General features: G+C 35.4%; 1 protein-coding gene across 10 annotated transcripts in view; it reads right to left on the bottom strand.

The window, feature by feature from the left end:
* The window catches only part of DMD (dystrophin), a 1047400-nt gene that overhangs the window by 764072 nt on the left and 257984 nt on the right, over positions 1–25344 (bottom strand). For all 10 annotated transcript variants that reach the window (XM_050333288.1, XM_050333286.1, XM_050333290.1 and 7 more), the window contains exons 3-7: positions 21466–21558; positions 20463–20540; positions 17643–17735; positions 10771–10943; positions 332–450 (exon numbers count right to left, since the gene is read on the bottom strand). In XM_050333288.1, the coding sequence (XP_050189245.1) occupies positions 332–450; positions 10771–10943; positions 17643–17735; positions 20463–20540; positions 21466–21558 (556 nt within the window). The remainder of the gene's footprint in view (positions 1–331; positions 451–10770; positions 10944–17642; positions 17736–20462; positions 20541–21465; positions 21559–25344) is intronic.

The following is a 25344-nucleotide window of genomic DNA, read 5'->3' on the forward strand; positions in this document are numbered from 1 at the left end:
AGAAGATATAAAAGCTGCAGATTCTCTAAATCTTTGAAACAGAAATCAACAACTTATTGAGATACTTTTAGTTCAGGGCATGCACATTAGAAATCTGGTCCCAAAGCTGAAAGAAAGTTGCTTTAGAGGATGTACATACAGACAGTTTAAGTTATTTCAATAGAGCAAAAAGGTAACATTAAAAGATAAAGGATTTTGTTTCAGTTTATAATTTATCTTGCAAAAAGTTACATTCTCACACAGACAAAAAAATTGAAATTAATTTAGCATCAAATACATGGAAAAACTGATTTTCCACTTAGAAGGAAAAACCCCTGTAATTTCTACTTACCTTCAGGATCAAGGAGTTTCTCTATGCCCAGGTGTTGCCTGGCTATGTTGAATGCATGTTCTAATCGTTGTACAGGTGACTGCTGAGAAGCAACAGCATTCCAATCAAACAGGTCTGGTCTAAAGCAAAAATAAAACAAGTTTCTTATTTTTCAGTCTTAGATTTATTTATGTATTTCTAAGGCTATCCATCAGCATCATCTACTGCTTTGTATTTTCATAATCAAAGATCATGTTCAATTGGCACTGATGAAGCTTGGCTTCTAATGGGATTGCACCCTGTCCTCATTCATGTCCATCACAATCACATTAACCACATTTCTTCTTTTCCATGAAGTCCCAACAGCCTATTGCCTCACTCCCCCAGATCACCTTTTTTGACCCATAGCACTCTGTTGCTGTCACTGCTCAAATATCCACAGTGGGTTTGCTACTTCCTTCAGGCCCCAGGTAGTTCCTGGGTGAGAAAGTTCATATTCTGTGGCCATGCACACTGGGACTGGCTTGTAGCAAGCAGGACAGAACTGCTGATGCCATTTTGGAGCTTTCCTCCTTTCCCCAGGCACCAGCTTTTCGCTTCTTTAGATATTTCCAAGAATATAATCACTTCTGAGATTACCACCTCTCTGTTAAGATTGAAATCGGTCTACAGCTTAAAAAGCTCATAGAATCATAGAAACATTTGGGTTGGGAAACACTTTTAAGAATAGAGTTCAACCACTACCCCAGCACTGCCAAGTCCACTACTAATCCAGGTCCATAAGTCTACATCTACACATCTTTTAAATACTTCACTGCTCTGGGCAGTCTTTTCCAATTCTTGATGACACTTACAGTGATGAAACTTTTCCCTAATATCCAAACTAAATCACCCAACACAACTTGAGGCCACTTCCTCCTGTCCTAGTGCTAATTATCTGGGAGATCTAAATGACACACACCTTGCTGCAATCTCCTTTCAGGTAGTTGTTGACAGAGACAAGGTCTCCCCCAAAGCCCTGTTTCTCCAGGCTAAACAACCCCAGGTGCCTCAGCTGCCCCTCACAAAACTTGTGCTCCAGACCTCCAATAGATTGGATGCATAGAAGAGAACACTGTTTGTGCTTTTGATTCCTTCATCAGTCCTCCCAAGGATTGATGTGACTTGTGAACATATGCAGCATAGCTGCACATGTCACTTCTTTTACCATCTTACACTTTTCAGATGAGTGTTAACCCATAGTACAGTCATGGGTTTTAGCTGATTGGTGCAAAAGCACTCGAGCATAATTTACATGCCCTTGCAGGAAAAGACAGAACAAGACAAAACTGAATTATAGCTCAGATACACAATCTGGGACCTTGTATTATCAGTTGCACTATTTGCAGTATAAATAATGTTACCAGACCATGATCTTTGGCCTTTATTTGAAAGTTATCTACTAGGAGATGACAATTTGTTATCGAGTACTCTGAAAAAAAATGTTTAATTAGATATTCTGTAATTAATATACATATAATATGAAGCAAAACAACTATGCAATTTGTGATTTTGATACAGTGTTCTAAATCAGAAAACATTTAAATGTATAATTTCAACTATAGATAAATCAAGTTGGTTATTTGCACAAATTAAAATGTTGCAATTAGTTATGACAGATTTACTTACATTTTTATTAATTTTTAAAGTTAATTTAAAATAGTCTCCCAGTCTATAATAAATGGCAAAAACATTTACTAAATCATACTGTAATAATGTCAAGAGAGTAAAGGGAAAATGCCATTTATGTAGTAATAATTCCCCAGTTATGTACCTTTGCTGTCCAATTTTTTTCTGAGGGGGGAGTGATTTACATAGTAACAATTAAGTTACTCCAAGTTATTTTGCTTCTCTGTGCAGAGGTTTATAAATATTAGAGTTTTCTCTTTCCCACATGCAGAATAACTTCAAAAGACTAAATTTAGCTAGGGACATTACAAGGAAGGGAAAGGAAACTTAGGCAGCAATTTCCAGTTTTAATCCTGGATGCTTTAAGTCTGTTATGTCATAAACTGGTTTGTGTACTAAAACACAAGCATTCACAATATAGATTATGTGTGCATAATTTTGTCATTCTGCTTTTACTGGGGATAGAGAGTTAACATTCTTCATAGCAGTCCATACAATGCTATGTTTTGGATTTATGGTTAGAAAAGCGTTCAGAGTAGACCATTTGCTTGGCTATTGCTGAAGTGTGCTTACTTTCCCTTCACGCTACTTTCCCCAGGTGAGTAGTATAGTGATGGTCAAGGAGCTGGAAGGGGACACAGCCAGGACAGATGGCCCAAACTGTGCCATCTGACTTGAACATCAATACATATCTGGGTAAAGGAAGGGAGGGGGGTAGAGGGTGTTTGTCTTGGTAGGTGTCTACTGGTTGGAGACTGGCTGGACATCAGTTACTGCCTTTGCATCATTTCTTTACCTGTTCTTCTTTCCTCCATTTATTGAAACAGCCGATTTTGACTCAAGAGTTTTGATGCTTTCCCTTCTCCTATTCTCTTCCCTGTTCTAAAGGGAACAGGGGGAGAAGCAAACAAGTGGATGTGTAGGTGCTCAGTTGCTGCTGGGGTCAACCCACCACACTTCTACATCTTACTCTGCAAACATATAGATATTCTTCAATTCCTTATTCTCTCCAAATTTAACAGCTTGGCATAGGATGCATAAGCCCATGTAGCAAATTTAGCAAAAAAACACCCCACTATAGTAACCATAAAGCTATCTATTATGACTCAAAAAGCTTGTCAAGTATGTGTTGTACAAATACTATAGAGACTAGAGTGTAAAAAGATTATTTAGTGACAAAAGCTTTTAGGACAAGGAAAGGAAAGAATGATATCCAAGGGACTACCTCCCCCTCAAATGTTTTTGTAGGGATTTGGTTCGAAGTTCTAACCACACCTGCGCTGCTCAGAGCAGCACAGTATCTTCACACAGTCATGACTTACTTGGTGATATAAAATTCATACTTTATTCTAACCAGTCAGGGCTCCACTAGCAAAGAAAATGAGCATTTACGATTATTCATTAAAGAATGTCACAATATTTTCTTAATCCTCTTGAAAAACCTCTGTCCTCATTCATAGTATCTTACAGGGTTAACTTAATCCAACTTCTCAGCTGTATAAACCAGGAGGGCATTTTCAAGTTGATGTATCATGATGTCTTGTTTAGAGGGAGGATTTTCAATGTAAGACAGATTTCTTTTTTTTTTTTTTTTTAAAGTCCAGAACTCAAACACAAAAGTTTCACTAATAAAGTTTCAGACAACATCATGTCTTCAATATCTTGGTCGAATTTGCATGCTGCATGTGTCTGTATAGAGTATACACAGCACTGCTTTTTACACTCACCACAGATGGCAAAATTTGAACCCTCTTAGACACAGCAATAAGAGAAGTAGTAAGACTTAGTAAGTCACTGACAGGATTCTTATCAATCTTTTCTTAGTGTTGTAGCAGACAGCACAGATTCCAAGTCAACATAAAAGCATATAGCACCTACTGTAACTCAGCTCTGACAAGCATCAACTTAATTACACAGAGAAAACAAAACCAAAAAGCTCTCCCTACTCCAACAGCAATTTAAATTTCCAGATTTTTCCCTTTGTTGAAAGAATATGTGACTACACACATTTCAGTAGCACCATCACTAGAATAAAGAGCATCATAATGTCAACTTGAAGCATCAGCTTCTCAGCGCTATGTGTCTAGATGTTTCATTGGGGATATTTACATGGCAATACTGACAAGTTTGACTGCAGGAGATATTACAGCCTAGAAGATTAATAATTGTGCTATGTGGCAAATAGCTTGTAAAAATCCCTGAAACAACACTGAAACAGAATTCCTAATAACAACTATTATTAGCTTTCTAAGGAGTTTTAAATACAGGAAGGGGTTGGTATGAAATAGGAGAAGAAAGAAATAAAATGGAATATAGGTTCTCTGCCTGAATTTGGTTTCCTGAATTTTTTGACATGTGTAAAAGGAGACAAGCACTGTTCTTGTATCTGCAGTTTGATTCATGTGTGACAGGGAGAAAACCCAAGGAAAAATAACTAGTATTTTTCATTCCTTTCCCTGAACAATACAAGCATGTGAATGCTCAAAGAAATGAGAATTAACTAGAACATGCTGAACTTCATCTAGCCCAAAACTGATCAGCTCAAACAGCACTGATCTTGTATTAGTTTATGACAAGATTATGCAGAGCCAAAAGTGAAAGGATTGAAGGCTTCAGTGAAGAAGCTTGTATTGTAAAAATCAAAATTTATATTCAACACCAGGTCATTTTTGTAGTAACAATTCTTTCCCATAACCAGTAGAAATAAAAGTAGAAGAATAAAGAAAAAAGGAAAACAAGTCTGAAGTTTTCCAAAATGTATTTCCAAGAAAAATAACTTTTCATAAGGTATAAAAGGGACTCCCCACCTGCCCCCAGTTACATAATTTACAACAGAACTAGATCAGCCAGGGTAAGTAAATTGAATCCAGGACCAAACAAATCCAGACAGATTCCTATGTAGAAATTAAATTCATGGATAAGACAAACCACAGTTACTACAAAAACCAATAAGTTGCCATCCAATTTAAAGTGTGCAACTAAACAAAACTCAGAGGCAGCAGGTATCTATGTATAGTAACTTCAACACCCCACAGTGCTCTGTTCCCAGCTGAGCCCCTCTTGTTTTTCTTAGAGACACATTCTAAATCTTTCCCAAAATGGAAAGCTAATTTTCACAAGTGTAGATACAAATATTATGACCATATAACCCCTTTAAGATTGTATAAGCAGTAAAGAAAAAAAAAAAACAACACAGATTTTCTGAGGTGGAATTCTAATCTAAAGAGGTAATGAATTTTACAAAATTATGGATTTAAGAAAAGTTAAGAGAAGAAAAGCTTTTATGCCAGAGGGAGAACTCTGAAGGAAGTGAAACATTAGAAGATACTTTAACATCATGTGATGTATTGCTTTCATTTCTTCAAGTATTACAAACCTTTAAAACAGGAGCCTTTATAACTTATGTGACTTGCAGTAAAAATTAATTACACAGACATAATTGCAAATATCACGAAGAAATAATATACACGTTTTAAGCCATTTGCTTAAGCTGCATCAACATCTAACTAAGGTATAACTCTTATATACTCTGCTGTGATAAAATAACTTAGTGAAAGAGAAACTTACTGTTCTAATTCACAAAAACTTTCCATCACTGTAGGTAGAAAGTAATCACATTTAGATCATAAAATTGACCATCTCTTTCAAAAAAAGAAAAGTTGGGGGTTTGCTGTTCTAACTTTTGTACACAAGAAGATCTTGTACATGTCTTCAGTACTCTCACAATTAAAACAAACCAGGAGCCAGTAGCTAACATATAATGAAGTTTCTTGCTAAAAAAAAAATTAACTATACCTTTTCATACTATTGCTTTTACTTCTCCTGTTCCTGTAACTTACTGAAGACAAACTTTTTTTAATTCTATCCAGGACGTCCTTTTAATGCCATTTTCCTCCCCTCCTTACTTTGTTACCCTGAAGCAGGAACAGCTGCACTAAAGTGCTCATTTCTAAAGCAGTCACCTGGGCTGAATTCGAGCATTTTGAAGAAGCAAGGAGGAAGCTAATGAATGCCACCTGTTCCTACTTCAAAATCTTGATTAAAGGGGCAGGAGAGGGAAAAAAATATAAAAAGCCTTAGCAAAGTTAGATGAAAAATGTGAAGTTTTCTCTGATACCTGTCTGGAGGAAAAAGATTACAAGAGGTAAAGGAGAAAAACTCTCTGTGATCTCCAGCCTGATATAGAGAGAATTTCACCTGTAGCAAGACTAACCTCTTTCTTAGCAAAATGTTTTAGTTTCTGTATATTCTTAGGGTGACAGTGCCATTCCACAGCTGCTGCGTTGCTTTTATTCAGTTCAGTGCAGAACATGCCATTCAAGGAAAGTTTATATTCTGAAAAGTCTCACTCTGGGCTCAGTGACGTGCCCTTGTAGGTTTGCCAAGTAACCTGTATTCCACTACTCCTTGCACTTAGTATTGAAAGCAATTACTAAAAAGCCTAAATGTCTGTAGAGAGATGGTGATTAAAAAAATGAGAATATCTACTTAAAGTAACCCCTTTATAAAATGAGGGAGGAAGAACATTAGAAATATCTGATCAAAACAAAACAGTCAGCTGAAAGCAAGGGATTGGTGGGCTAAAAGCCTATCAGAGAGAAAGCTTCCCACCGAGACTGCTGCTCTCACAGTGGTTTGTGCTTCATGAAAATCTTTTACTTTATGTCAATCCCTTTAAGGAGGTGCTTAGAATTCATCCAGATAAAAATTCAAATTACTGCCTTAACTTCTTTAAATAAACCCCAAAACAAAACAAAAAGCCACCTGCTCATCACAGAAAACATTATATAAGAGAAATGAAAATATCACAATTCCTAAAGGAAAGAGATTGGTTTGAAAAGTAAATTGCTTTAATGCCACCAAGAAATCTACCCTCACTTTCAGAGAATCTAAATACTATGGAAAAAAATTTGGGTAGCATCATTCAAGGTTTTTTGTCTGTCTGGTTGTTTTCTGGGTTTTTTTATTTTGTTTGGTTGGTTTTGGGGTTTTTTTTTGTTTGTTTGGTTGGTTGGTTGGTTGACTGGTTTTGGTTTTTTGTAGCAGTCTAGGAATAGTGCTACAATTGGCAAAAAGTATGCACATGAGGCAGCAGGTACACCATATGAGTTTATTATGACACTTGATTTTCAAAATGTAGGTAGCATTTTTTCTGAATAACTTTACTTCCCATCATGAGAATATCTAAGTGTGATGAGGACTATGGATGCAAATTACAGCGTTAGGTCAATGCAGAAGGCTTATGGTTTACCTCTGAAACACACCTTAAGGAAGGGCTAAACTCTAACACTTCAGCCTCAAAAGAGAAGTTATTATTTGCAGTAAAGACTATTTTTACAATTAAATCATGCAAGTCTTTTAGGTTTCAGGAATGATGAACATATGTTTTAAATGTTTAACAAAGAAAAATTCCACCAAAGTATTTTGTATATATACTAGGTTATTACCTAAGTAACCATAAAGACACACATAGTTGTTTGGACTATTAGAGCAACAAGTGCTAGTTTTCCTCATGAGACATTTCAATATAAAAATTTCTAGGAAAAAGAGAGGTACTGAAAGGTAATGCAGAAAGGGACAGTAATGAAGGAGGAAGAAAGACAGCGGAAACAGTGAATTAACTAAATATAGAGGAATAAAATCAGAGGATGAAAGAAAAGAGGAGAACATCTGGACAAAACTTCATGGAGAGTAAGGAAATAGACAAGAATGAAGTGGAACAGGAGAACTAGAGAAACAGAAAAACAAACAGGGAAAATGGGTTAAATTTAAAAGTGTCTTCAGAGGGTTTGTCATTCTAGATATGTAATATTTTTAAAGCATAGGATGTGTGAGACACCAGGTTTCTCTGAGAATTCATATAAACATGTTGAACAACTTTCCTTCAGTTCATGTTCAAAGTGTCTTCTTTAGGTACTAAATCCAAGACTCTGACACCCAATAAGTATGTAATGTACCTGCATTTTAGAGTGACTGAATTAGGCTTCTTAGAGAAGGTTTTTTTATTTCTTTAAGATAGTGTTAGGAGCTCCTGAACTCTCTGAGTGTCTTAGTGTAACTATTTAACTGATTGTACCTTGAATCTTGAAGGACAAGTCAATGTTTCCATACACTGAACATAATGTGTAAGGTCATCAAGATGGTCATTGGTTCATCTTAAAAATTACTGACTGACTGCTTCAGAGAACATTAGGTCTTCCTCTGAAACTTTTGCAGAGTAATACAGTGATTAAAGTCCAGAAGACAACTGCTCTGTCTTGGAGACTTGCTTCAGAGACTCTGAATGCACACTTGTCATTTCCCAGATAAGTGCAGTAACTACTGGGCAAGAGACAAGACTTCTGTGGAGTAATTCTTTTTCACTTCTATTGAAAATAGGCTCACTGTGCAGAAAGCTATGCAAGATTTATGGCAGCAGACAGATGAAGAGTAAAAGCCAGCTTAAGTTTTGCAGCCCTGAATTACAAAGCCTGAATAAAGTGCATAAATTCTAGTAAGCTGGAAATGAATGTTCACAACTGGTGAACTTTACACTGAACTGAACACAGCAGTGCATAAAATTTGGCATGCAGACACAGAGATTTGTCTAGACAATTCCAGTGGTTTAGATAGGCAACTGCCTTCCCCAACCACAGACTGCTCCTGAATAAGTGCCTGTGTTCAGACTTCTCAAGCTGTTCCTACAGAGAGGGACAAAAAGGAATTTCTGATTACTGATTTCAGACACCAGATGATATTACACGGTCCTGTGGAGAACACAGTCTGAATATCTGAGTATCAGATACCCTAATCAAGAAGAAGACAGTCTGATATTGTCTCTTCTTGGAGACAATATCTCTAGGCCTTCTGCTGCACTGATTTGCTGAAGATGAATTCAAGATAGTTACAGTGTCCTACAGTGCTACTGGGTTTAGCTTTGAGTCTACAGTAATAATTAGTTATCCAATATCATTTCAGCATAACTCTTTTTTGGCATTTTTGAAAGTAAGTTTTTTCTCTTTGAGGTGTATCCATTTTTTTCTTCCCCACCTCTATCCAATATAACAGAGGTAGCACTGTACCACCAAAAGTAGTAGGAAGCACTCAGTCCTTTCTATATCACAAAGTTCGTGTATGACTTATGTAAGTTGGTGTTTGAGTTAAAAGCTGCATTTTGTCATTTAATAAGGTGTATATAGCCAGTGTTTAGGAAGACAAAAAGGTATTCATGCCCACAGTGTGGAGTAACTAGCAGGATGGTGGGAAAGCCAGTTGTTAACACTATAAATACCGAATGCAGATGAAAGGCATACACAAAGTCCTTTTATAGTATTTCTTCCTTAAAATAGTGCCTCATTCCTAACATTACAAGCAAACAATGCTTGCAACTGAAACTTCCTGCACCTTAATTCAGTCTGGTCTATTCAAGTGCTTTGTGGAGGAACTGAGAGTACTGGGGTTTTTTAATCTGGAAAAGAAAAAGGGGTTCAGGAAACTTTATTGCTCTCTACAACTACCTGAAAGAAGGTTGTGGTTAGGATGCTGGCCTCTTCTCCCTAGGCAACTATAGGATCAGAGGAAATTGCCTCCAGTTGCACCAGGGGAGGTCAGATTTGGTACCAGGAAATTTCCTCACTGAGAGGGGTTAAGTATAGGAATAGGCTTCCCAGGAAAGTGGTGGAGTCACCATCCTGAAAGTGTTCAAAAAATAAGTAGATGTGGCACTTCACAATGTAGTTTAGTGGATATGGTGGTATTTGGTCCAAGGTTGGACTTGATGATCATGGAGGTCATTTCCAACCTTAATGATTTTATGATTCTAAGGTTTCCAGGCATATGCAGCGTGAAATATGGACTCAAAGCAAGAGATATCTGCTGTGCCTGGGATGGTGTAAAGTATAGCCACTGTAAATGTCTGCCAGTGTTTGTTCAACTACAGCAGCAGTAGATTTCACGAGACAGTTTCATTTAGAAAAATTAAAAGAGCAGGCAAAACTTCTGGAAAGAAATATCTGCAGTTCTTTGCTGCTTAAGTTGGAAGGCATATATTGTCTCAAACTATGCTTTTAGAGGTATTTTGCCTTATTTTATTTTAAGCCTTTAATACAACAAAAGACAAAAAGAAATATTGCTTTAAAGGCTGTAGCTGCAAGAACTAGGCCTTTTAGATAGATTTACTTGCACATCTTCCTTGAACGAAGTACACAGAACCACTAGAGATCTCTGAATCTCTAAAGGTAGAGTTTTATAAAGCATGCACAGACTAGAAGAAGACAACTTCTGAGAGAGGCTAAGAACTCAAATCAGCTCGTGGAATAACATGAAAGGTTTTGAAAACAAAGGCTACCTTCTCCAGCTGTGTCCTAGTGAGGCAAATCCATACTTTCAATTCAGCATCTGTGAGAGGCTTTCTACAAACACCACATTTTCCCCCTCTAAGTTCCCCCAGGAAAATTTCTTTCTTCCTCTAGGACAACCTCAAAGGCATAGTTTTGGACCTATTCCTTGTTCTTCTCAAAAGTTTCCAAGTCTGTAGTCCTGTCTACCTGGTATACACACTGAAATTCCCGAAAAGGGTCTGAACTGAGTATGTTTGGTTGTGTTGTCAAAAGCTTAGACCCTCTCCCTCCACAAGAGGATTCAGTACAACACAAAACACAGCAGCCAGTTCAAAGCAAATAGCCATTTGAAAGAATGCTGACTCCCACACGTGAAGCAGCAAAACACCCCACATCATAGACTCACCATCCTCCAGTTCTGTTACAGCCATTTGTTACAAGCTTACTGAAATAATTAACAGTTATTTTTCCTACCTGTGGCTGTGGAGGAGTGCATTGAAAGCCAATCCGTCAGACCAGCTACTGGTGAAATTGATAACGTTGACCTGTGGGTAATTGCGAGTCGATTGGCGGACCCAGCTCAGCAGAATCATTTCACTGTTTGTCTGCTGCAGCCCAGCCATGATGTTTTTCATTACATCTTTGACCTGAAATAAAAGACAGAATTTGATCAGTGATTGAACTTATTAAAAGGTGACTGTTTCTCTTTTTTTTGACACAAAAATCCTTCAGCTGCCCAGGTTTCAGCCTTAAAGAAGAAAAATCCTAAGTAATTAAAGAACATAGTGACAATATTAAGGACAGCAATCAAGTCTGAATGCTTAAAGACAAGGGATATTGACTTGCTGGTCACTATTGCTGATATTTTCAGTGCATTCATTCCTGTGCCACGTGAAGTGTTCCATGCACAGAGAAGGCACATTTGTTTGCACCATTTGTGGTACAGAGTTTAGTCAAACTAAGTATTTCTCCTTGTGGTTTTCTTTGTTCTGGAAATACATCCTTAGCTAATATGATACATTATAGCAAAATTTGATAACAGGATGAAAAGCATTCTTCTCTCACTGACCGAGTTGAAATAGTACCAAGGCAAAATAAATGTGCTCAGTGCACGGTAGATAATGTTTTTGACTTAAATGTGCAAACTATATTTGCATAAATGCACTAGGATGAAAAATGAATTTCAGTGCCTGCATTAAAAGAGTATTGCATATGTTTCAATTTTATTTTTTAATGAATAGTTAATATTCTTCTTTCACTAGAGAGAGCTTACCAATCTACAGTTATTATTTTACAAAAAGCCTAAGGGTTTTAAAAAATATTAGCCTGGAGTTTGACATAATGCAGTAGATTATATATTTCTTATCAACTTCTTTACTAGTGAAAGAGCTCATAAAACTTCTATTAAGAATTATTTTCCTGTAAAGTGAACTCTTTTTTTCTTTCTCTTTTCTTTTGCTTTCTCCATATATCTTTGAAAGACTAGCAGATCTTTAAAAATACTCCCTAAGATATAATTTAACTATAAAGTCGCTTATTCGCTTGTGAAATATAGCATTTCATTATAACTCTTCCCTTGAATTGCTCTGCAGCCAGTATCAGTCAGTCGAAGAACAACATTCAGAGCAGAAGCTACTTTATGATTAAGGATGGACCACTTTGAAATTGTAAAAATTATAAGATAACATGCAGAAGATGTAATCTGAAAGAATAACCATCAACAACAGAAATTAATTACCCTGATATTGTAGAGAAAACAAAGATATCATTTTATTGTGTATTGGTAAGTTGCTCGGTAGTTTCACAGCAATTAATTCAGTCATTTGACTATGTAAAGATATGAATTACTGAAACAATATCTTGTATTTGCATCTCAGATGCATACTACCCAGACAGTATCAGTGTCTTCAGTTTTCCTTTTGAGAGTTAGGTATAAAGTTTACTTTATATACTATTAGTTTCTAAGATGGGAGGAGAAATCGATCCTCACTAAATTTTATGGGTCACATCCCTGACTTCAGTCTTAGACTGTAATTTGCACCAATGAAAATTAATATAAAATTCTGTCAGATAAGAATAGAAGTTTTTTATAGTTGCCTCCATTTCTACATCAGGAAACAGAAAATAAAGTGTAAGGAAATTAGTAAATATACTCTTTATTTTTGCTTCATATGTCTGAGCGGGTATATTGAGTTTACTGTTATTTTTAGTGTCTTCATTACTGAGGGCTGCCAAAGTAGATTTACATAGTTTAGCTAGAAGCTAAGAGATTTGCCTTATTTATTTCCAGGCAAAAATCCCTTCACTACTATCAAAATAAAAAAATTGTGTTTTTTCATTACCCTGGATGCTAAAAAGAAGAAAACTTTTGGAATTAGCATCTATTGCATCCCACTTAAACAATATGAAAAACTAGAAAATATTAAAATTATAGTTGAGGAGAGTTGTCCAAGCCAAGATTTCATTGTTCATTTTAGTTTTTTATCATGTGCTTATATTTACAAATGCAGATTTTTCTGAATATTATAAGCCAACCACGACTTTTGAAAAATACAACACATATTTGTATTAAAGGATAGCTGAATGAATGGAGAAACAAAATATTAGAAATATAGAGGTTCATAACACAGTGAAAAGATCAAGCTTTTGAGTTGACATTAACATAAGAGAAAGGAGCAATCTATATGAACTGAAGAAATTAGATAAAATTATTTTAAAAAATGAGCTGTAGGAAGGCAATCATTCAGAAGGATCCAGGTGATAGTTTTCCTTTTGATCTAAACACATGGAGTCAAAACCAGTATTTATCTCTACTTTTGAGTAAACGAATACAAAACAGTTTCAATCTCTCCTTTGTTGAGCATATTTGCTTACAATGGATAAAGATTTGCTCTCTTTTTCCTGCATTTCTCTGCAACAGTGAAGACTTAAATTTATGATTTTGATTGTCTCCTAGGGAATGTCAGGAACTGAAAATAATGAAGTAAAACTCATCCTGAATGCTGAGGTCACTTCCTATTCAGTGAGTAATGATGGATAATTCTACTTCTACAACTGGAGCCACTTTTTTCTCCAGTGTCCTGAAGGGCACTGCCATTCAGAACTATACCATGCCATGCCATGCCACGCCACTGTGGGTGCAGCACCACACTCTCTGCGAGATGGCTGGGTCCTGAAACAAGATCAGCACCTAAGCAGAAAAGTGCTGGCTGACATTTGGGTGAGAAGGAAGCTTTGTGAAGGCTTCTCGGTTAAGATGTACTGTTGAGAAAGTAGTTCATATAGATGTGTTCATGTCAGCCTGAAGAGCTTTTGGATAGATAAACCCTTTCAGCATCCAGTCTCAAAAAGTACAGCCATTTCAAAGTGTCTAGTAGACTCTGCCTCATGCTGTCAGATGATGGGTTGACCTCTGATACTTATTTCTCTGTTACTTCTCCTTTCTAATGTAATATATCCTGGCAGGACACAAAGCTTTAAAGTGTAGGAAACTCTGACTTCCAGAGAATAGATATTCTTGCTCTTCCTGGGGAATGGGCATATGCTATGGCAACAAGAAAAGATTAAATTTTGATAGAAAGGGGAAAAAGGGCAACACAGACATCACTAAGATGGCTTCTGGAATGCCAAACTGCCAAATGGAAAGCTGTGAATGGAATGGGAGCACTGCTATTATTGTCAGAACACTAAGAAGCAGCTAAAAGCAGCACAGCCAGTGCTGGCTCAGTGCTGGCTCACAGCAGCAGTGGATCTCTGATCCTCCCACTGCAGGACCATGTCCTGGAGCCTGTACACGTGTAGCTCTGTGTGTCAGATGACACAGGAACACAGCACGACCTAAGGCTCTCATTACATCTTTTTACTTTAAAACCAACACTCAGGCATGTAATATTTTTTAAGACTGGCACTTGGCTTCAGGATGGCAGACTGTAGAATAGTGGGAGGGAAAAAGATAATCCAAAAAGAAAACTGTTCTCAAAGTAAGAATTTTTCATTTTTCTCTATCAAATGGGAACCTTATAGCTTCCTGATAGAACTACTTTATATGTTTTACTTGTTATATTTCAGGTATTCTGACTGAACAGATTACCTTTTTTATAGTTAGAACCACTAAAGTATTTCACTTGAAAAAAATACTTTTAAGAACATTTTCATAGGTATTCAAGACATCTATCAAAGTAAAGGATATTCTTTGCTCATTGACTCAAGGTGGATTGACAAAACTACTAATATTTCGTTTCCAAAATCAAAATTCAAAATAAAACAAAATGGTAATTTCTCTTAAAATACTGATTCTGCAACAAGAGCACAATAACTCCGATGCTTTTAATAAGTCTCAAAATAAGGCTGAAAAACTGTTGAAATGCACCTCTCTGAAATATATGCCTTCTGTATATGTCTATTCTTTTGCTATTTTTTCTAAAGAAAGTCAAGATTCTGTCCATGAGTCTCACCAAAGACTTTTGTTAGTGGGTTTTTTTCATGCTTTACCTGAAAATCAGTTCGCTCTTAAAAACATAACAAAAGAACTTACAGCACTTCAACAGAGAATGTTTTTTCCACTCTTAAGAGAGTTTGTCAAATATAACAGTTCAGAAATTATTAGTTTTGCTCTGTTTTTACTTAAATGCTAATGCTGCAGTGAGTTTGGGATCACAGAGCTGTGAGAAAGAGGGCAGCAGCTTCAAGGAAATAGAAAGTCTGATGGATGCAGTAGCATAAAGAGCTTTGGCAGCAGGTGCTCAACTCAGAACGATGGTTCAATTTCAGGGAGACTTTTAATAATAATCTGGAAAAAACCAGGCTAGATAAGAAAGGACACAATCACCACAGGGGATACAGAAAGCCAGGACATTTCTACTGAACAGCAATGACAGTGGCAAGAATGAGTCGAATCGTGTCTGCTGTAATGCCTCTACCACTGCTTCTCCTCAATGGGACTGCTGATATCCACTTGAACTGGTACTGATTCATATTCCCTTCATGCACCTTTCTTTTGCCATCTCTTTTTTTTTTTTTTTTTATTTTTACACAAAGCGATTGACATTTTTGTAAGAGACTGTTGTGTTGTCATATATAAGTAGAGTTTATGTGGTGCTGGCTGTAGGATGCTAAACTTGGGGGGGGGGAACTTTTTGCTTATTATCTGCAACAAAATAACACAGAAATGAAAGATCTGTAAAAGTGGGATTGCAAACTACACCAGCAGCATGTATTACATCAAGTAGGCTGTGTACTACTGTCTAATTCTTTTAGGTCTTCTACAGACTATAAATAAACATAGTTATCTTGATAAGTTATCACTGAGAATGAGACATTTTACTAGCTGTAGACAGATAAGTTTGGTGGCCCAGAGACTTTAAGAACAGCTTATTGTGCTTCCAGCTGCTTATTTCCAGGGGCAGTCTGTGATAGGAAAGCTGGAACCAACAGGAATCATCACCCTTTCTTAAGAAACTTATAGCCTTGCTTCACCAGAAGTGCTGTCAGTATGTAAACAGGACAAGACAATCACAAACATATTCTAGAACATGAAAATCACTTCAGAACTTAAAAGACAATCCAGAAAAGAACAGTCTTTCTCCACAGAACTGTAAATAAACAAATTTACTTTGAACCATTCCAATACTTTGAGGGAAATAGGCAGCAAACCAACATCTGCCAAGTGTTCTTTTTTTTTTTTTTAAAGAGAGAGAAAAGTCCAAATACAAATCTGTCTTTATATTATTTTTTAAATTACTAACCATTATACAATAAAAACAAGGGCTATTATTTGCAATTTAGTTCTAAACAAATTAGAAATTATTTTTACAAAATTTTGAATAAAAAGAAAAGTTCAGAATATGCAGGTCACTTCCTTTCAGTAATCCATGAATAAAAGCAAACTGAAACACAGAACTCAAAGTTAGATGAAAAATGGACTGAATCATTATGAGAAGATGTCACAGTTTTAACTGATGCTTTGTAAACATGATCCTTGTACTTTTCATACATGGTTAGTTTAGACTAAAGCCTTGGGTTCCATCACAGATGCTGTCACAGTTATCACTAGGTTCAAGATGAAGTTTGAAAATAACCACCTGTGCACTGCAGGCAGGAGGTACTCCAAGAGCACATGCCTGCTGTCTAAAAGCTCAGCAGACTCTACCAGAACATTGTCTTCTGTGTGTGTGCAAGTTTGTGTTAAGAGGAGTGGTGGGAACAATTGAAAAGAAATTAGTAGGTACAAGATAGTACTAAAGCAGACCTTTAACACTTTGTTTCAGGATAAAATAAGAACAAATCAAATTATTAATTTGAACATGAACAGTCGTCTCAGTTCATAATTCATGCAAATTGAAACACAGTGACTGAAGGATTATTGGCAAAAGTTGCACAGCCAGATATCATATTCCATCTGCTGTTAAGTAATTTGAAGAGTTTTATGCAATTAAACTAGGAATACTGAAATGGGAGACAAAGGAAGAAGTGAGTTAACTATTTGCAGCTTTTCTTTGTTGCTCTCACTACATGCTCTGTAAAATTTGAATAAAAATATTCTCTTCTTCAAGGAATGATTCACGTGTGATTTTGATAGGAGCATTTAGTTTTTAATATGAAGTCTTCTAGTCTTTGTTTCCTACCATCTTTTCTTGTAATGCTATGAAAAATCTGTAGCTTATTGCTTGGGGAACACAGTCAACGTGAATGGACAGACTCAGTCCAAATTCATAGATACATATAGACTCAAAGCACCTAGATGCTAGTTCTTCTGAATTTTGTTCTTACTACTGTCTCAGAATTTGCTTACTTTGGTGTCCTCATCTACCATGAAGTTTTTTACAAGTCCCATACCATAATCACCCCTTTCTTTCTAAAGACAAAGGAAGCTAAATGAGTAACATCTGCTTCAATAAATTAGCAGCCTTGTAGCTCTTTAGTGTACTAAAAATAATTCTTGCCAGGATGGGTCAGCAGCAAAAAGCAATAAATGTGATTATTTTATTAAAATATAAACACTCTTTCTAAGATACTAAAAACAAAAGTGACTATGAAAGCTACATTGGTCTTGTCTATCCATTTTTTCTTATGATAACTGTTATATGTATAATTTTGCAATATCTGACTGTGAAATTACAGTCAAAAGAGCTTCTGCTAATGCTCTAAAAACTATTTTATCTTCTTAATATTCTTAATAATAACTAGTAAGATTATTAAGGTGATATGTAAACAGAGTGTAATAAAATTTGCTGATTTAGCACATTGCAATGCCTATGTTTACTTTGTAGGCTGTTGTTGGATAATAATGGGAACAAGATCAATGGAATAAAAGTACTTAATGGAAAGTAAGGAGCAGTGCCACTCACCTGCCAGTGGAGGATTATATTCCAGATCAAACCAAGGGTCAGCTTATGATTTCCATCCACAATGTCTGAGCTTCCTATATTTACCAAATCAACCTAATAGAGAATCAAAAGATAATTGTATAAGAAAAATAACAAGCATAAGAGGTTGGAGGGGGAGGGAGGGATGGGTTAGGGTAAACATCCCATTTGGTTTCTGTTGTTCCATAAAGATAAAACTCATGTTTTACAAATGGCACAATTAATGTTCTGGTAAAAAGCCAACAGTGACCTGCAGTTTCAATTATTCCAGTTATAGTATGTTGTGAAAACACAGAATTAAATGTAACAGTTAATAATAACTCAAACTCTTTTATATTAAACCTCTACAGTTTCAAATCACAAAACTGATGGGAGACAGAAAAAATCCATACAGACAGAGTGAGAACCTACAAATCCAAGATACATATTAGATTAAAATAGAATTTACTTTTCCTTAATTAATATCTATAAAGTATAAGGAAAGGCAGGATGTGTTCTCGAATACAGAATGGAGAAGAATGGAGAAAGTAAATAAACAGTGATTGTCATCTAAGCAAGTCTTGTACACAATAGTTCATCCAGTAATGTTGTTTTCCACAATTATATAATGTATTTGTGGTTTCATAATGCATTTACCACTCTGAAATACTCTGTCCTGCACATGTGAAATGATTCTTCACTCTCCCCCATTTTTCATCCTATCTAAATAAAGAAGCCAAATCCAGGGATGTGAGCACAAGACAGTATAAGCTGAGTCCTGCACTTTTGGATAGACCTATGACTCTAAAATTTGCATCCTTGCTGTTTCATAGATGCAATTTTTCATGGTCAGAACTGATGTTTACATGGAAAGGTACCTCATTCCTTCACAAACTACAATCTCCATATCTCTGATGCACTTTGGAGTTTTTTGAAGTTAAAAAGTTACATCCGTAGATTGCCTAAAACTTTTGCACCCTCAAAATAAGCTGTTTTTTTTTTTTTAATTATTATTATTTCAAAGTATCTGTGTATAAGTTATTTTTATAAATCCATACCAGGTAGATACTTAGTCAAGAACTCTCTTAGAGCTCCTTTTTTTAAGAATTGAACATTTTTTCTTAAAAGTATACAAGACTGGAATTAATTCTAACCAACTGTGTCTTGGAACACTTCCCTAATGGATCTTAAGGAACTTAACCTAAACCTAGATGAGGTAACCCCCACGTCCCTGGCATTACCCCCACAACAGCCTCGCCTTTTGATAGGAACAAAAAAATCTGTAAAAGACATTGACTGGAAGCAGCAGCATTTTTCAGTGTTAATGTCCAGATGACTGCAGAACCTTAGAGCAAGAACAGCACATACCAGCAAAACAAAATTTAGATTACTCACAGGCTTTAATTAGCTTTAGAACCATTGATTTTGCATTCCTGAGGTCCCACAGAAATCATTCATCAAACTTTTGAAGGTTAAGGAAACTATTTCCTAGGCAGGTCTTTTGGCTTCATACCAACAAGTATGAAGTATACCTCTACATATACTATGCTAATTTTTATATTGTGTACAGTTTATAAGGTTTTCATTACATGAATATGATGGCCACTGGATGACCACTTTACTTTCTAAAACAATGTTTTTTCTTCTATCTTCTAAAATTGGAATACTCTGTTTTCTTCCTATATTTGAGAGGGACTATTATTGTCTTCCATAAACTGAATATAAAGCACATTAATAGACTTAGATGATATGTATTGAATACTTCAAAAAGCATTTGCTGTAAACATTTGTCACCAGGTATGCAGTGAAAACCTTCTTGTATACTGTGAAATAATGTATTGACGATTTTTTTCCCCAATAATATCATATGTTGCAGATTTTGAACAATTAAAAGCTTTTTCTTCCATTTATTTACATGAAATTCCACTAAATAAAAATAAAAATCAAGCTGCAGGTCTTTATGCTAATCTTAGAAGGTCACTTTCATTTATGCACAAATCTTTAGATGGATTACCTAAGATTTATAAAATAAATAGCTTTATTCAGCAGTTGAACTCAAGCATGTTTAGTGACCTACTGCAGCTATCAAGAAATCCAATATAATATGCAGCACGGAATAAATTATCTTTGTTCTGTCACCTCCTACTGTTAAGTTTAAGTGAGTGTTAAAGTTTATTTGAATTTATTCTTGAGGAGATTATATGATAAAATTAGTTGGTCACTGGAAATGTCTGCTAAAATTATAGGCCCATTAGAATGCTGGCATAAGGAAGATACTATGAGAATATTTATTCAATAATGATGCACAGGACACTGGCTTGAAAAGTCAATATTCACAAAGTAGAATTGAAAGTGGGTTTGATATGATTAATGTTTTGAACCATGAGGAACAGACACCTCTAAAAATTTACCAAAAAAATTTATTGTTGGAAAAGCCTTGGTTTTTCAGAGTTCAAAACTGTCAGACGTAGTGAGTAGATATTTTGATAGATAGCACCTTGTAACCAGCTATGGATGACTTCTTGTAATTAACTTCTTAAAATCTATTTTAAATACCATGCATTAGCATAAAATCATGCATGTTGATCTGTCTTCAGATAGCACCCACTATAGATGTATTATTCAAAATTTGCTGGACGGGGATTTTGAACTCTTTAAAATACAATTTCCCTGATGCTGACTGACAAAGTATCCAAGTCACATTAATAAAACTGCCTTGAGTCCAGTACTTGTATACTACAGAGAATAGTTTGATTTAACACCTACAAAACATTTTGTATGCTGTCTATAGGATGTTCTGAGCCTGTCTGGCTGAATACTTACATTATTTCTCTGCAAGACATGGAGTGCTTTGTTGACATTGTTTAGAGCATGAACTCTTGTGGAGCCCTTTTCTTTTGCCTACAAAGAAAGTAAGACAAATGTGACTGTCCAAAATCAGAATCTAGAGTACATTACAGGTATCCTAAATCTCATACTACACCTGTAGTTTTCATTTCATAACTTCTGGGCTTATGAAGCTTCTCAACATGGAATAGAGTTAATTGTGAAACAAGCTGGATCCACATTTAGAAAGCAATTTGGTACCTTGACACTTTTCAGTGAATGAATCATTGAAATGAATATAAAATCAGATAATTTCAGATTCTATTTATCATGATTAGTTGTATTCTGCATAGCAATTTAGGATCATTACTATGGCAACTAAACAGATAATAATCAGTCTGTTTAATATTTATTTACAAATATATTATCTCCGGATTTTAATTCTCAAACTCCAGCCTGCATCACTACTTTTTTTATGAGAAAGTTTCAGAGAAAGATGCTAAGCTTAGAAAGTCCAACCTGGAACACGAGAGAGGAGATTCAGAACTATGTGTGATGTGTCACTTTAGAATTTCCAGGTTGATAAGAGCAAGCTGTTCTCTCTTTTCAGGGAAGTACAGCTACCACACATAGACTGTATGTATTAAATTTATTAGCAACACATTCTAATTCTACACATTAAATGCTATTCCAGCTAAAATCTAGATATCTAAATGAACCCTGCCTCAGTCTTTTTTCTCTTTGCCCAACTTCCTTAATAAGTGCATACAACAAAGTAGAATATTTTAATTTCAAATACATGCCTAGCAAAGGGCTACTGTCTAATACAGCTCTTAGTAACAATGTTTTCTCAATTTCAAATGGAAGTCAAACATATTCAGACCCCTAAAAATAGTTTCCACATGTACTCATCAGTGGCAGAAATTAATGAATATCACCTACTACACTTATCACAACATCAAGGCTTCAATATACAGTAAATGTGTTAAAAACCACGTACAATTTTTTGGCCTGTAAGGCATTCCAGGAGCTCCAGAAGTCTTCGTCCATCTCGAAAATCATTAAAAAGGTCTTCAATGTGACGTCTTCCAAACTGAAATGAAACAATAGGTCTAATTAATTCAAGCACCAAAAAGAAAAAAAAATAAAATTATGAATGACACAAAGTAAAAGAGGAAAGTACAACTAAACTCATAGGATTCTTTTAGATATATTGGTTTTAAGAGGGTTCTAAGTTTAAGAGAGATGTGCTTACCTTATTTCAAGTACATACCATTACTTCAAACAAATAAAGCAAAACTGAATACTAATAAAGCTAGAACATAAACTAGACTTGACAAACAAAAAAAATTGGAAAAATAATTTGAAAAAAAAAAAATGGAAAGAAACAAAAATACCCCAAACACCCAGGAAGTGATACAAAATTAATTGCCTAGTAGGTGCTCCTTCATGGGACAGAAACAAACTTGGAATTACACAGAGCGAGATAAGTCTTAGGTTTATTCTACTGAGGATCTTAGAAACATATTTTTGTTAATAGGACATACTTGGAATTGTACTGAACCAGAGCCTCACTGCTGTAACTGGCTAAAAAACAGCTTATATTTTCTCCACAGCATCAGTGAAAGATGAAAGGAAATACTTGAGATGTTTCCCCACATGACAATGGTAAAAAATTATTCACTCTTTCTAAAATGCAAGCTAAGTTTCTGATCTGATGCTTTGACTAGTGCATTAAAAATATAGAAATATAATTTTTGTACGGTTTAGTCACTGTGCAAGTTTTATGTGCACCCACCAATTCTGAAATGTTTTTATATGTATGAGAGCCATTGAGAACCACAATAAAAACCAGTGATTATTTTTTGCAGTGCCAAGTAGATTCACATGTCCACATTACTTCTAATTTGTGAAGTTTGACAGATGCCTTGACTGATTTGAGAGGAAGTATCTGTACTTTGATTTGCCAGAATTGACACCGTGCTGACCTACATTGCACATCCACTCTTACCACAGAGCAATGTAGAATTGGGAATCCATATTACACAGAAAACATTTGCTTTCTTGTCAGCAGTGTTGTTCTGGTATTCACTGCAACACTCATTAGAGCTAGCTGGGAATTTTATGAAAAACACATTTTGCTAGAAAATACCAATTCTTTTGGAGGGTTTCTTAAACAGAGGACAGAATTATAGATAGTTTCCAGTGCTAAACTAATTTTTTCCCCAATCAATACAAATTTATGAGTACAGCACAAACTTCAGTGCTATTAGCTCTTCTGCCATGACTCTATCCTACTTTCTTTCAGATTGCTCTTCCTCAGAGCAGCAAGAGCTGCTTCCAACCCTTCTTTCATTTTTTAGTAAGGTCTTGTTTCTGTTTCATGGAACAAACAAATCCAAAACGTCACAAATTTTCTACAGCACTCGGAATCCTTGTTTTTACACCATGCACAACCCATTCCAACCAAGCTAATTTCTAGTTAACACACGTGCTGCCACTCTATTACCTAAAATATCTGAAAACCAATACTGAATAGATTCATATATGATTTACTTACACTGCTCAACATCTTGAATTATTTGTTTAAGTAATAACACTCAGCGACTCTATTTGCTGCCTTGCATTGAGTATGAGAAATAGCTTTATAAAAATGTCTTAAGTTATGGTGTGAAATATTGTGTGCCATTATGCAAGTCACGTACAGAATTCCTGAAGTTGTCGGCCAAATTTAACATTAAAACACACAACTAAATCAGAGAGACCTTATTGTGTCTCTCAGAACAAAAATCACTTTTGCAGAGGGAAAACACATGATCTGTGCACTCTAAGGGAGCGCTGTAAGAGATCAATAGGCCCTTCTGTAACACTGTGAAAGAGTTGTGCCCATAATGTTGCTGACTCTCCCTGGGAATTCGAGCACAGTGACATACTGATAACAGAATATAATTATATTGATTTGTATCATACAGGAAAAACAAACTAGCCTTCATAATGCCCATGTCTCTGTCTTTCTTCCTTTTTGCAGCATTTAATCTATTCATAAAATTTATGTTGAAATCAATCTATGACAGTCAAAAATTCTGCTTAACAAATAATATGGGTTTTTTGGTAAAGCTTTTAGAAAGAAAATAAAGACACAGCCTGGTAGCATCCCCAGCAGGACATATTAATTGCAAATGTATTACAAGTAAACCTTAAACCGAAAGTTCCATTGATTTTTTAGGGTCTTGGAAGAATATCTTCCATTACTCACAACTAAAAATACCTACCTTAAGACACCCTACACTACTGCCACACATATCACCCTAAACCTGAAGAAGGTTGCTATTTTTCTGGCAACAGGATAATTAAGTCTTCTTTCTCAAGTAGATTGAAGGTCTTCTCTGGATCAAAATTGCAGTAAGTCTTCAGATACAAAGGTTTCAAAGTTGCATCAGACAAATCTATCATGTCATTGAAAAGTGTTTTTTAACTCAAATCTTTGGAAACTCAAAGCTTGAAAACCAAGCATGGCTAGTCAATGGCTTGCCAAACAAATGCCTCGTCACTTATTATACATTCTTGTTGAAAATAACACTTTAAAAAACTCTTTTAGGTTTTTACCCACCACCCTTTACCTACAGAGGAATGAAAATGTTCAGAAGATTCTCCCGTGCATGTTGATTTGTTACTCATCCTATATAAAAATTTATCCAAAATTTATTTTAAAAAATGCCCAAAGCAGATGCCTGCTGAATTGTTGGTTCCCATTTATTTTTTTGTCTTCACAACCACAATGATGGAAGAGATGGGGAAAACAAGAGAGACTGTAGGGCAGAGGAAGGACTGCAGATACTGAATGTGAAGCACAAGATGACTTTTCACGAGAAGTAGAAATTCCTTTCTAGAAGTAGAAGAAAAATAAAATCCAAGAAAGGACTTTGTTAAAATCTTTACTAGAAAGAGCAGCTATTTAAGTATATGGTAGTTTTACATATTACTGTCTTCATGCTAAATAAAGGTCAAAACACAGACTTTCTTGGTTTAGCTGATGGAGCTGTTGGGTGCAGCTGCTGACTTTACATTACACAAAGGTACCTGAAGGAAGTCCAAGGGATTTATTTTAAAAGAAAATCGGCAAAAAATGTGATACAGAAGAGAAGATTCCTGTTTTATCATGGACTAAATTAACTCTCGAATTTACATAAGGACTGAAGAAAGGAAATCAAAATTACCCTACACTACACCGTGGTCAACTACACAAGCCTTAGTCTTAGAATTATGGGGTACTGTACAATTAACATGTGAGGAAAATGTGGAATTTGCAATAGAGTCCTCCCCTAGGTGTTATGAGAGAAGCACACTTAGAGTATTCCATGTGCTATCTCAACCTCAGTATTATGTAAACGGAAATATCTCCTGTATACATGTTGCAAACTTAGCAACTGAAACAATTTTATGCCAAAGAACATTACCAAAAAAAAATCAAAAGCTGGTGAAAAAGAAAACAAAGAAGGAGAATTGGGAAATAGATTGAAATTAAGTGTTAATAGATAACTGTAGGTGCAAATTTTTTGTTTTAAATATATTTAGATGTCTTAAAACATCAACCTTTATCCTACTTATCTCACCACTGTCTACTTTCATTGTCATTTCTGTGTTCTTCTTTCCAAAGAAATAATAGACCTCATTGTCTCTATGTAAATTTAACAAATAAATTTTATCAAAAAATTAAATTATTTAATCAGCTTGTTCATCAGATCCATAATTGAAGGAATTAGTATTGCGGGAAGTATTACATAAAAAGCTGGTATTCTACAAAAAGCTCTCTATTCAGAGTTAAATGTAAATCAGTAGTTGTGAAAGAAATACAGAGAACACCATGAAATAATTAAAA

The sequence above is a fragment of the Myiozetetes cayanensis genome, unplaced genomic scaffold (genome assembly GCF_022539395.1).
Source record: "Myiozetetes cayanensis isolate MyiCay16 unplaced genomic scaffold, myiCay2020 scf5-8, whole genome shotgun sequence".
Classification (NCBI taxonomy): domain Eukaryota; kingdom Metazoa; phylum Chordata; class Aves; order Passeriformes; family Tyrannidae; genus Myiozetetes; species Myiozetetes cayanensis.